The sequence below is a fragment of the Cervus canadensis genome, chromosome X, assembly GCF_019320065.1.
Source record: "Cervus canadensis isolate Bull #8, Minnesota chromosome X, ASM1932006v1, whole genome shotgun sequence".
Classification (NCBI taxonomy): domain Eukaryota; kingdom Metazoa; phylum Chordata; class Mammalia; order Artiodactyla; family Cervidae; genus Cervus; species Cervus canadensis.
Window position 1 is genome coordinate 95,039,380 of NC_057419.1, and position 13,901 is coordinate 95,053,280.

Genomic DNA, 13,901 nt, shown 5'->3' on the forward strand with positions numbered 1-13,901 from the left:
TATGGCAAAAACCACAGTATTGTAAAGTAATTAACCTCCAATTAAAATAAATAAAAAAACTAATCAAATCAAACACTTAAACACGTGCATTTTATTAATGTTAGTTATAGCCCAAGGTGCAAATGGAAAAAAATGACAGAAAAATATAGCATTGGCATCTTCTTCTTTTTTGTTCTCATATGGTGTGTCATTGAATATATGTACTATGACTTTATCCACACAGGCTTGGTTGGGTGACTTATCTGTTTTTAGGTGATGAGCCCCTCCCCTTCTTTTGTGGATAAAAATGGCTTTTATTTCCTGAATTTGATTAACACATCTGACATCACTGGTCAGAATGTAATTTCTGAAGCCCACTGCTTCTGGCTGTCTATGATTTCTTGTCTCATTGGACCCAGAAGACTTTCATCTATCCTAAACATGAAAACAGATTAAGTGGCCATAAATGATCTTTTTCATAAAATTATGGGGCCTCACAAATAATCTAATTCAACTCCCTTATTTTTGCAGAAAAGAAAGCAGGATAAGTGATTTACCTTAGATCATACAGATAGTTAGAGCCCAGGACTCCCATCTCTAAGTTAATTTTTCTACTGCACAGATGTCAAATAATTGCTTTTTTGCCCTCGAGTGGTTTGTATCAGCTTTGGATCAGTACGTATTAATCTTTAGGAAAAAATACAAGCAGAAAACACTCTCCATGGACCACTATTAAACTGTCTCCCTAGAGGAAAGGTTCTGCTTTGGGTTCTTTGTTCTTTGGAGCAAAGAGGGAAAAAGAATGATTCTAAAGTGAAAATGAAATCAAGCTCCCTGCTGTGTTTTTTACTATAAAGCTAATATCTCTCTCAAGAAATGACACTGTTTCACCTCTGGCACCCCTAGGATTTCAACCCCTGCTGTTTGTTTTCATAGAGCTATCTCAAATATCATGTTATGATAACTTGGAAAGTTTATTCTCTCCTGCCTAAGACATTATAGATTTTGGCTATTTCATTCTGTGTTCTTTTCTTATTAATTCCTTCATTTGTTTGTCTATGAATGCCTACTATTTTCCAGGCACTGTTTTAGGCAATAGGATATACTGGTGAAGACAACAAAGTTCCTTGCTTGAGAAGTGTAGATTTGGGAGTGGGGGACACAGACAGTAAGTGAATGATCAAGTAAATATATGTCAGATGTTGACAAGTGCTATGGAGAAAAATAAAGTAGTCTAAAAGGGTGTACCAGGAAAGCGTGTATGTATGCAGGCAGTTTTATCTAGGCCAGTGCAAGGAAAGGCTTGATAATAAGATGACATTTGAGAGGAGACAAGCAAAGAGGACACAAACCCTGAGAGCATCTGGGGGAAAGAGATACTTTCTAGGCAGAGAAAGTATCAGGTATAACAACCCTAAAGTGAGTTTGTGTTTGGCACGTATGAGTCATCTGGAACTGGCAAGCAAGGGGAGAGGGTAGGGGATAAAGACAGAGGCTGGGTGAGAAGCAGATCATGTAAGATTTTGACACTTGTAAGGACTTTGTCTTTATTCCGAGTTAGAAGGAGGGCTCTGAATGATGTGATATTATTTTTTTAATTGGGGTAAAATTCATATAAGGTTAATCATTTTAACAGTTTTAAAGTATACAATTCAGTATCTTTTAGTACTTTCAGAATATTGTGCAGCCATCACCACTGTCAGATTTCAGAACATTTTCATCACTCCAAAAAGAAACCCTGTACCCATTAAGCAGTCACTCCCTATTTCCGTAACAACTAATCTGCTTTCTGTTTCTATGGATTTGCCTATTCTGGACATTTCCTATAAATGGAATCATACAGAATGTGGCCATTTGTGTCTGGCATTTCACTTTAGCATAATATTTTCAAGGTTCATCCATGTTGTAGCATGTGTAGAACTTCATTCCTTTTTGTTGTCAATAATATTTCATTATATGGCTGTACCACATTTCCTTTATTTGTTCATCTGTTGATAGACATTTGGACTGTTTCCACCTGTTGGCTATTGTGAATAATGCTGCTTTGAACATTTATATACAATTTTTTGTGTGTACACGTGCTCCCAGTTCTCTTGGGTGGATACCTATGAGTGGAATTGCTGGGTTGTGTGGTAATTCTGTATTGGAGATATATATATATATATGGAGGAGACTATATATATGTGTGTGTGTGTGTATATTTATTCCACATTGCGAGGCTTGCAGGATCTTAGTTCCGCAACCAGGGATTGAATCTGGGCCCCTGGCAGTGGAAGTGTGGAGTCCTAACTACAGGACCACCGGAGAATTCCCTGGGTTTATATTTTTAAAGCTCATTTTAGCTGTTGTGTTGAGAATAGATTGTATGGGGACAAGGGCAGAAGTAGGGAGTTCAGTTAGGAGACTATTACAAGCATTCCTTGAGGTAAGGGGTCCAGGAATTGTGTCCTTCCCTTTAGAGATGAGGACTGTTGTTTTGAATGCCCAGGGTCATCCTTCATTAAACTGAAAAGAAATTCTGGTCTTCTTAATAATATCTTCAAAGCATACTGCTTATTTATGTACATACTTTAAGCCCCACTGAAGGGATTTTGTCAAGAATTCAGTCAACAAATAATTGAGTGCCCAGTCTATGCTGGTTTCTCTGCTAGGCATTGGGAACATAGCAATGAACAAAATATGTGATCACTGATCTTCTGGAGCTTAGTCTAATAGAAGAGAAAGACACTAAACAAGTTGTTTGTTTAAATTATCGTGCAAATTAAATAATTTGTATAAAAGACATAATAATTATGGATATGATTACTACAAAGACATCAGGTTGCTTTAGGAGAACATAGGAAGGCTACTAATCCATACTTGGGGTTGGGGCATGGTCAGAGATGTGGAGGAATTGACATGTAAAGAGAGACAGGAAGAAGGAGTAGATTTAGCCAGGAGTTTCAAGTAAACAAGAAAAATGGCCACTGTGACCATCTTAGGCAGAGAGAAGAGGAAAGAAAAGTAGCTTTGTCATATTCAGGGAACCAAGAGAGCTTCATCATTCCATAATGTAAAGTATAAGGAGAGGTGGAGGGTGAAAAATGAGTCTGTAGATATGAGCAGGGGGTCAACTCATAAGGATTTTTTTGCCATGCTAAAGAGTTTGAACTCAATCCCAAGGGCAATAGAGAACCTCTGAGCAGTTTTAAAAGTTTACTCAGCTCTTAGAAAGATCACTTAGGCTACCACTGTGAAGGAGTTGGAAGGAAGCCCAACACCCAGCAGGAGAGCCCACTTTCTTTATGTGTTGGCTCTTGGTTTTTATTGTAGCATGTCATTTGAAGTGCCAAAGCTGAAAAGTGGAAAGAGTGCACTGGAAGCCGAGAGTGAGAGCCTGGATAGCTATATGGCTGACTCGGATACCATGTCCAGGTGAGATGTCCCCAGTCCCAGCCATTCTGCTCAACTGAGCTTCCGTTTTGTTCTCTAGAGCCAGGGTGTGGGGTTCCCCTGCCTTTGGTGTTCCTGACTTCTGTACTTGGTAAGGTGAATGAAATATTTTCTCTGTTGCTGCAAGTCTCCCACTAGCACTTCTCTGAGCACAGCCTTCTGGAACACACTAACTTCCACAGGCTGCTGCATTTTGGAGGAGTGTTCTTGGACCCTTGGACCAGCATCAGTGGATGCTGCTATCCCTTAGGCATGGGGGTGTGAGTGTTTGTACAAAGCTACTTATCTGATTGTCTGCATTCCTTCAAAGTAAATCAGATGTGAAGTTTACCTTCTGCATTTGGTTACTGACCTTAAGCCAGTGGCTTTCCTTCCATAGAGCTTGGGTCCCTAGATGGACAGGGACGGGGGGAGAAGGTGATTTTATTACGGTTTCTGTATCTGCCCCCAGGAGAGACTCTCTGGATAAATCTGGCCTCTTTCCAGAATGGAAGAAGATGTCTGCCCCCAAACCTCAAGTAGAAAAGGTAAGCTTTAGTTGTTGGTTGGTTGATCTCTCTCTTTCTGTCTTTGTCTCTCTCTCTCTCTTTCTTCTTCCTTTCTCAGGAAGAATTTAAATTAAGAATTGAAGCAAACAAATTTTAGTTCAGATTCCTGTGGTAGCATTTTCTAAGATTTTGGTTGAAACGTGAGAAAATAGGTTTTAGAAAGACACTTAGAGAATGAACTTGTGGTTGCCAGGAAGAAAGATGAAGAGAAGAGATAGTTAGGGAGTTTGGGATGGACACTGCTGTATTTAAAATGGATAACCAACAAAGGCCTACTGTATAACATGTGGAACTCTCCTCAATGCTTTGTGGCAGCCTGGATGGGACGGGAATTTGGGGTAGAATGGATACATATATATGTATGGCTGAGTCCCTTTATTGTTCACCTGAAACTACCACAACATTGTTAATCAGCTATATCCCAATACAAAATAAAAGTTTAAAAAGTTTAAAAAGTTAGTGTAAACCACAAACAAAAAAATAGATTTTGTGCAACTTCCTAGGATTAAGTTAAAGCCCTAAGATTAAATTAATCTTTCTTTTAGGTTTGTCATAATTTAGTGAATATCTGAGTCTTCTTCCCTAGTCCACTCTTTCACCTACCCAACAGTCTTTTTCCATTATTTTGCCCTTATCTGTCCCTAGGAAACTCAGCCTAGGGGTCAAAATGTGGTATCTGTGGACGAGGGTGAAATGATATTCAAGAAGAACACCAGAAAAATCCTCAGGCCTTCAGGTAGCTGGTTTTCCTTCATGGCCTTTTGAGATTGAAGTTGTGAGTACTTGGTGGGTTATTGGTATGGAGAAGAGTATGTTTCTTTTGCTTTGGTTTTTGATTTTTCACTCAGAATATACTAAGTCTGTGATTGATCTTCGCCCGGAAGAAGTGGGGCATGAAAGTGGTGCCTTGGGAGACAGGAGCAAATCTGTCCCAGGCCTCAGTGTGGATATGGTAAGTACCCTTGTATTTCACCTGGTCACCATATGATATATATATTTATATATATCATTGACTTTGGGCCTCCCAGGTGGCACTAGTGGTAAAGAACCTGCCTGCTAATGCAGGAGACGTAAGAGACATGGGTTCAATCCCTAGGTCGGGAAGATCCCCTGGAGGAGGGCATGGCAACCCACTGCAGTATTCTTGCCTGGAGAATCCCATGGAGGATTCTGGGAGGAGTCTGGTGGGCTACTGTCCATAGGGTCACAAAGAGTCAGACATGACTTTGCATGCAAGCAAAGTTGACTTTACTACCTGATACTCTCAATTTACCTGTTTAGTTCCTTAGGAAAAGGTAACGTGAATTTTGATTTCTCCCTCAATCCTAAAGTAAATCTGGTTGCTAAATTGCTTAAAGAATGAGATTATATTTCATTATATTTCATTATCTCTTTTGTTTTTTAAACATTGCTTGATATATGGTTGGAGGCTCAAGTAAATACTTCAGTCAGTCAGTTCAGTCATGTACAACTCTGCATGCCAGGCTTCCCTGTCCATCACCAACTCCTGGAGCTTGCTCCAACTCATGTCCATCGAGTCAGTGATGCTGTCCAATCATCTCATTCTCTGTCATCCCCTTCTCCTCCTGCCTTCAATCTTTCCCAAGCATCAGGGTCTTCTCAAATGAGTCAGGTCTTCGCATCAGGTGGCCAAAGTATTGGAGTTTCAGCTTCAGCATCAGTCCTTCCAATGAATATCCAGGATTGATTTCCTTTAGGATGAACTGGTTTGATCTCCTTGCAGTCCAAGAGACTCTCAAGAGTCTTCTCTAACACTCCAGTTTAAAAGCATAAATTCTTTGGTGCTCAGCTTTCTTTATGGTCCAACTCTCATATCCATACGTGACTACTGGAAAAACGATAGCTTTGACTAGACGGACCTTTGTCAGCAAAGTTATGTCTCTGCTTTTTAATATGCTGTCTAGGTTGGTCATAGCTTTTCTTCCAAGGAGCAAGCATCTTTTAATTTCATGGCTGTAGTCACTATCTGCAGTGATTTTGGATCCCAAGAAAGTAAAGTCTGTCACTGTTTCCCCATCTATTTGCCATGAAGTGATGGGACCAGTTGCCACGATCTTAGTTTTTTTAATGTTGAATTTGAAGCCAGCTGTTTCACTCTATTTCACTGTCATCAAGAGGCTCTTTAGTCTTTCCTCACTTTCTGCCATAAGGGTGGTGTCATCTGCATATCTGAGGTTGTTGATACTTCTCCTGGGAATCTTGATTCCAGCTGGTGCTTCATCCAGCCTGGCATTTCGCATGATGTACTCTGCATTTAAGTTAAATAAGCAGAGTTACAATATACAGCCTTGATGTACTCCTTTCCCAATTTGGAACCAGTCTGTTGTTCCATGTCTTATTCTAACTGTTGCTTCTTGACATGCATACAGGTTTCTCAGGAGGCAGGTCAGGTGGTCTGTTATTCCCATCTCTTTCAGAATGCTCCACAGTTTGTTGTGATCCACACAGTCAAAGGCTTTAGCATAGTAAATGAAGCAGACGTAGATGTTTTTCTGGAATTCCGTTACTTTTTAAGTGATCCAATGGATGTTGGCAATTTGATCTCTGGTTCCTCTGCCTTTTCTAAATCCACCTTGAACATTTGGAAGTTCTTGGTTCATGTACTGTTGAAGCCTGGCTTGGAGAATTTTGAGCATTACTTTGCTAGTGTGTGGCATGCGTGTAAGTATGCAGTAGTTTGAACATTCTTTGGCATTGCCTTTCTTAGGGATTGGAATGAAAGCTGACCTTTTCCAGTCCTGTGACCACTTCTGAGTTTTCCAAATTTGCTGGCATATTGAGAGCAGCACTTTCATGGCATCATCTTTTAGGATTTGAAATAGCTCACCTGGAATTATGTCACCTCCATAGCTTTGTTCATACTGATGCTTCCTAAAGCCAACTTGACTTCGCATTCCAGGATGTCTGGCTCTAGGTGGGTGATCACACCATCATGGTTATTTAGGTCATTAAGGTCTTTTTTGTATAGTTCTTCTGTGTATTCTTGCCACCTCTTCTTAATATCTTCTTCTTTTGCTAGGTCCCTACCATTTCTGTCCTTAATTTTGCCCATCTTTGCATGAAATGTTCCTTTGATATGTCTAATTTTGTTGAAGAGATCTCTAGTCTTGCTCATTCTATTGTTTTCCTCTATTTCTTTGCATTGATCATGGAGGAAGACTTTCTTATCTCTCCTTGTTATTCTTTCGAACTCTACATTCAGTTGGGTATCTTTCCTTAACTCCTTTGCCTTTCACTTCTCTTCTTTTCTCAGCAATTTGTAAGGCCTCCTGAGACAACCATTTTGCCTTTTTGCATTTCTTTTTCTTGGGGATGGTTTTGATCACAGCCCCCTGTACAGTGTCATGAACCTCGGTTCATAGTTCTTCAGGCAGTGTGTCTATCAGGTCTAATTCCTTGAATCTATTTGTCACTTCCACTGTGTAATCATAAGGGATTTGTATTAGGTCAAACCTGAATGGTCTAGTGGTTTTCCCTACTTTCTTAAATTTAAGTTTGAATTTTGCAATGAGGACTTCATGATCTGAGCCACAGTCAGTTCCCAGTCTTGATTTTGCTGATTCTATAAAGCTTCTCCATCTTTGGCTGCAAAGAATATAATGAATCTGATTTTAGTGTTGACCATCCAGTGATGTCCATGTGTAGTGTCATTTCTTCTGTTGTTGGATAAAGGTGTTTGCTATGACCACTGCATTCTCTTGGAAAAATTCTGTTAGCCTTGCCCTGCTTCATTCTGTACTCCAAGGCCAAAGTTGCCTGTTACTCTAGATATCTCTTGACTTCCTACTTTTGCATTCCAGTCCACTATGAAGAAAATGACATCTTTTTTTGGTTTTAGTACTAGAAGGTCTTGTAGGTCTTCATAGAACCATTCAACTTCAGCTTCTTTGGCCTTAGTGGTTGGGGCATAGACTTGGATTACTGTGATATTGAATGGTTTGCCTTTGTAACAGAGATCATTTTGTTGTTTTGAGACTGCTCCCAAGTACTGCATTTCAGACTCTTGTTGACTGTGAGGACTACTCCATTTCTTCTAAGGGATCCTTGCCCACAGTAGTAGATATAATGGTCAACTGAATTAAATTCACCCATTCCAGTTCATTTAGTTCCCTGATTCCTAAAATGTCAATGTTCACTCCCATCTCCTGTTAAACTACTTCCAATTTACCTTGATGCATGGACCTAACATTCCAGGTTTCTATGCAATATAGTTCTTTACAACATCAAACTTTACTTTCATCACCAGTCACATCCACAACTGGGCGTTGTTTTCTCTTTGGCTCAGCCTCTTCATTCTTTCTGGAGCTATTTCTCTCCTCTTCTCCAGTAGTATATTGGGCATCTACCAACCTGGGGAGTTAATCTTTCAGTGTCATATCTTTTTGCCTTTTCATACTGTTCATGGGATTCTCAAGGCAGGAATACTGAAGTGGTTTGCCATTCCCTTCTCCAGTGGATCACATTTTGTCAGAGCTCTCCACCATGACCTGTTCATCTTGGGTGGCCCTACACTGCATGGCTCTAGTTTCATTGAGTTACATAAGTCTGTGATCCATGTGATCAGTTTGGTTAATTTTCTGTGATTGTGGTTTTCATTCTGTCTGCCCTCTGATGGATAAGGGTAAGAGGCTTGTGGTAACTTCCAAATTGGTGGGACTAGCTGTGGGGGGAATCTGGGTCTTTCTCTGATGAGGGGGTCATGTTCAGTAAATCTTTAATCCAGTTTTCTGCTGATGAGTGGGGCTGTATTCCCTTCCTATAGTTTGGCCTCAGGACAAACTATGGTAGGGGTAATGGCGGTAATGGCAACCTCCTTCAAAAGGACTTAATGCCAGCATGTTCTGCGGCTCCCAGGTCTGTTGTATTCAGTGCCCCTGACCCTGCAGCAGGCCACTGTTGACCCACGCCTCCACTGGAGACTCCTGGACACTCTTTGATATAATTGTTCTCCAGTTTGTGGGTCATCTTCTCGGTGGCTCTATGATGGGGCTAATGGCAATCTCCTCCAAGGGATTTATGCCACACTTAATAAAATGTAAAGAGATGGCTGGGTTGGGGCAGTCAAATTAGAAAGAGATATTGTTACTATTTTGTGATTTGAGAAGGATGGTTGGGATGTAGTTTGGGAGCCTGAAATAGGGAAACACAAAGATAGAGATAAGCATATATGTGTGCACATGACACCTCAGAGCTTAGCAACAATTATGGCCCTACTAAAGGAAAGATATTCGTTTTTGAACTTTTTCATATTTCTGTTAACTCTGATCTATATTTATCATTCCAGGAAGAGGAAGAAGAAGAAGAAGATATTGACCACCTGGTGAAGTTGCATCGTCAGAAGCTGGCCAGAAGCAGCATGAGAAGTGGTTCCTCCATGGTAAGTTCTGTTAGTTCTGTGGCTGTGGACATGTTGGAGTACCAGGAAAGATGGAAGTACTTCCCTAGAGCAGAGTCAGGATGTGGGGGAGTTCTGGTTATTCTTTCTAGGTAAGTGAGATGCATTTGTTTGTTCCTTTTCTCAAGTTAGACCATAGTTGCTTAGTGCACAGTTAGGTGACTTTCTGTCTCTGCCCTGGAAGTTCTCATTTCAGGTAGTTAGGGCTAGAGATGTTCATCACAGCTTTGTGAACAGTAACCCATAACTTCTACCCTAAAAAGGTACCCAGGCCACAAAGTGAGAAAGATCAGGTGTCCTCATCAGAGCACACCCCAAGTCTCACATTCAAGGGCAGTGAATGCCATGAGAAGGGTCTTGGCAGGGTTAACTGGCATCAGGATATGATTAAGGGAAAACTATACCAATCAGAATCATAAAGTTAAAGGGACATTTAAGAATTAAGGCTTAGTTCTGCCATTAAGTATGAAGACTGATGTTTAGGGGAAACAGAGTCAGAAAGCAGGGTGATTAGATGATCACACTCACACAGGAAGAGAACGGTAGGCTTGCAGAGTTGATTATTAGCTGAGAGGAACGTGGCTTTTCACCTCTGGTGGGGTTTTCCCCCCAAATCTGACACATTCACTTTTCTCTATAGGCCTTGAGAGGGATAAGGTAGATAAAAGAAACCCACAGATAATTAATGCCCCTTGTTTTAATTGGTAACTGATCCCTTCTAACCAACATTGTAACATACATAATATACACCAAAATCAGACTGGCTACCTCTACTCCTTGCCCACCTTCTGGGGCAGTTGAAAATTAACAATAAAAATGTATAAAAAGAGAATAAGAAGAGCAGCTCAGAGCCTAGGTGAGCTGATTGATAAACCTGAGCAGTTTTAAGCAGTTGTGAGTGTGCTCTTAGCTGTCTCTTACATTCTGGGTACAAGACCATCGGCAGTACTGGTTAGTTGCAGGGGCTTTTGTTTTGTTTAGTGACTATGACTTTCTCATGAGTGAAAATGTGAGCAATGTGGCAGGGAGAGTGTGCCTTCACCAGATGTTTATAGGTCCTTTATCTTGTTTATTTCTTCCAGTTTTATTGAGATATAACTGACATACAGCACTGTGTAAGATTTACTGCATAATGATTTGACTTACATACATCGTGAAATGGTTACCACAATAAGTTTGGGAACATCCATCATCTTATATAGATACAAAATTAAAGAAATAGAATTTTTTCCTTGTGATGAGAACTCTTAGTATTTGCTCTCTTAACCACTTAAATATATATAACACACAGCAGTGTTAATTATATATATGTGTGTGTGTGTGTGTGTGTGTGTTTATCATGTTGTGCATTATATCCCTAGTACTTATTTATCTTATAACTGGGAGTTTGTACCTTTTGAATACTTTCATATAATTCCCCCTCCCCTGACGCCTTGCCTCTTATAACAACAAATCTGCTATCTTTTTCTATGAGTTTTGTTTGTGTTTGAAGTATAATTGACCTATAACACTATGTTAGTTCCTGTTACACAACATAATGATTTCTGTAAATTTAAAAATGCTCACCATGCTAAGTCTAGTTACCACCTGTTATGTGGGTGCTTTTATCTTCAGAGTACGATTGGCAGCATGATGAGCATCTATAGTGAAGCTGGTGATTTCGGGAACATCTTTGTGACTGGAAAGATTGCCTTTTCTCTGAAGTACGAACAGCAAACACAGGCTCTGGTCATTCACGTGAAAGAGTGCCAACAGTTGGCCTATGCTGATGAAGCCAAGAAGCGCTCAAACCCGTGAGTGTTTCTGGACCCTGCACAGTGCTTGGAGATGATTAGACCACAACATCTCTTTGGGCACCCTTGAACCAAAGCTCTTACTTCCTGGGCAGACAGGGAGGTGTGATTGAGAGTGGTTAGGGGAGATGTGGGAAAGGGGCCAGGATTGGGAAAATCCAAGAATGGTGTGTATAAGAGGATGTGATATTTTCATTTCATCATGGCGTATGTGTATGGAGGGCAGGTAAGTGAGAAGCAGGTTTCCAAAAAGACAGCCAATGACTCAGTATTCTCCTTGGCTTCTAGATATGTGAAGGCTTATCTTCTGCCAGACAAATCCCGCCAAGGAAAAAGAAAAACCAGCATCAAGCGGGACACTATTAATCCGTTATATGATGAGATCCTCAGAGTAAGTATCTAGAGTCTGAGAAGATAGGAGAACTTTGTTCTGTCTTGTGTGCTGAGCTGTAGCAATTCCTCTACTATATGGCGGTCAACATGGTTTTCAGCGGCCATGTCTGTGTTTGAGGATACACTGTGGGCATCTGTTCACATCCTGACCTCTCAGCAAACAAAGCTGATTTGATATTCTTGGATTCTGGTGAAGTTGGAGGGCCACGTGGTCACAAATCACATTTTAAGGGGTCATTTGTGATCAGGAGTCTCCCTGGCAGTTCTTTTGCATATTGCAGTGTTCTTTCACCCACTGAAGGAAAAATTAATATGGTAGGTTTTTGTGAAATGGGATAAGTGAAGGCTTTGAGGGATGAAACTCAAAGTGCTTAGGGACAAGTGATTTGATCAGGACTATGGACTTTGAGAATGCTTGCTCAGATTTTGGAATAATCTTTTTCTGAGGAAGTACTGTGAACTAATCATCTCGGGTGTCTCCTTTCCTTTCACAGTATGAAATCCCAGAATCTCTCCTGGCCCAGAGGACTTTGCAATTCTCGGTGTGGCATCACGGTCGTTTTGGCAGAAACACTTTTCTTGGAGAGGCAGAGGTCCAGATGGATTCCTGGAAGCTTGATAAGAAACTAGATCATTGTCTCCCTTTACATGGAAAGGTAGTCTCCTTTAACAACTCCCTACAGAGTTTGCATTTGCATCTGAGGTAGAATTGTCTGCAGTGACTTCTTCAGGAACAGTTTTGAATGTAGTCTGTGGAGTTCTCGCGCCCCCTGCTGGGGTTTCCTAGTTTAACAGTAATTTCAGATGCTCTGGGATGACAAGTGTCAGTAATCTGTTCTGTTACATTGTTGTTAACAAGCTTGTTGTTAACAAGCCAGGTGAAGGATGAAGCTGTGGTTCCCCTTTGAAGTCTTTCATATATATGTGTGTTAAGCTTTGCCTCCTAATCTTCCAGAGTCTGGGTGTATCCTAACATCCTGACTCGTGCCTTTTCTCCAAGCTAACCTTTTGGATGTATCCTAGTCTGTGCTGGTTTTCCAAACTACCCTTTTCACTACAGAAATGGGAAGTAAACCAATTCATGGAGCACCACTTTCAATGCTCTTTGTCATACAAGCCAGGGAAAGTATTACTTTGGAGATAGAATCCCAGGGGCGAGTGTAGCGGAGTGTGTAATACTACCTGGGATCTGAGTGTGGACCTGGATTTGAATCCAGCCACTGTGATTTGACAGCTAAGGAAATTACCTAACTTAAAAACTAACTTAGGTAAGTCACCTAACTTCAGTGGGCCTTAGTTTTTTCATCTATAAAGTGGAAATGATAATAATATTCTCTTCAGTAGTATCGTATACAGAGTACCAATCAGTGCCTGGCACATAAAAGATGTTCAGTAGGTTACTGTCATTCTGGTTAAGCTGAAATTGCTAAAACAGAGTTAGGAATTCTTGATTATCAGAAATTTTCAGTGGCAAGGTTCTTCTGTAAAACTTTTTAAAATTAGCATTTTCAATGCTAAAATAGTTCATGGTAGATAGAATAACGGGAAAGATAGACATAGAAGTAGTAGTAGTGACTGCTTCTAAAAACAGAAACTGAGGTGGGAGGACTTAGTTTTCTCTATATGCCCTTTTATAACATTTGAAATTTTTACCATGTCTACACATATATTGCTTATAAAGAACATTAAGAATAAAAGGATTTATGTGTACATGGTTCAAAATTAAAACAATGTCAGTTCAGTTCAGTTCAGTCACTCAGTTGTGTCCGACTCTTTACGACACCATGAACCGCAGCACACCAGGCCTCCCTGTCCATCACCAACTCCCGGAGTCCACCCAAACCCATGTCCATTGAGTCAGTGATGCCATTCAACCATCTCATCCTCTGTTGTCCCGTTCTCCTCCTGCCCTCAATATTTCCCAGCATCAGGGTCTTTTCCAATGAGTCAGCTCTTTGCATCAGGTGGCCAAAGTATTGGAGTTTCAGCTTCAACATCAGTCCTTCCAATGAACACCCAGGACTGATCTCCTTTAGGATGGACTGGTTGGATCTCCTTGCAGTCCAAGGGACTCTCAAGTGTCTTCTCCAACACCACAATTCAAAAGCATCAATTCTTTGGCGCTCAGCTTTCTTTTTAGTCCAACTCTCTCATCCATACATAACCACTGGAAAAACCATAGCCTTGACTAGACGGACCTTTGTTGACAAAGTAATGTCTCTGCTTTTTAATATGCTATCTAGGTTGCTCATAACTTTCCTTCCAAGAAATAAGCATCTCTTTATTTCATTGCTGCAGTCACCATCTGCAGTGATTTTGGAGCCCCCCAAAATAAAGTCA

General features: G+C 40.6%; 1 protein-coding gene across 3 annotated transcripts in view; it reads left to right on the forward strand.

The window, feature by feature from the left end:
• SYTL4 (synaptotagmin like 4) overlaps positions 1 to 13,901 on the forward strand; it is a 56,209-nt gene that overhangs the window by 30,871 nt on the left and 11,437 nt on the right. For 2 of the 3 annotated variants that reach the window (XM_043459279.1, XM_043459280.1), the window contains 8 exons: positions 3,292 to 3,393; positions 3,863 to 3,938; positions 4,605 to 4,695; positions 4,808 to 4,911; positions 9,265 to 9,357; positions 10,990 to 11,168; positions 11,457 to 11,559; positions 12,056 to 12,217. In XM_043459279.1, the coding sequence (XP_043315214.1) occupies positions 3,292 to 3,393; positions 3,863 to 3,938; positions 4,605 to 4,695; positions 4,808 to 4,911; positions 9,265 to 9,357; positions 10,990 to 11,168; positions 11,457 to 11,559; positions 12,056 to 12,217 (910 nt within the window). The remainder of the gene's footprint in view (positions 1 to 3,291; positions 3,394 to 3,862; positions 3,939 to 4,604; positions 4,696 to 4,807; positions 4,912 to 9,264; positions 9,358 to 10,989; positions 11,169 to 11,456; positions 11,560 to 12,055; positions 12,218 to 13,901) is intronic. The other variant, XM_043459281.1, reaches the window with a different exon arrangement.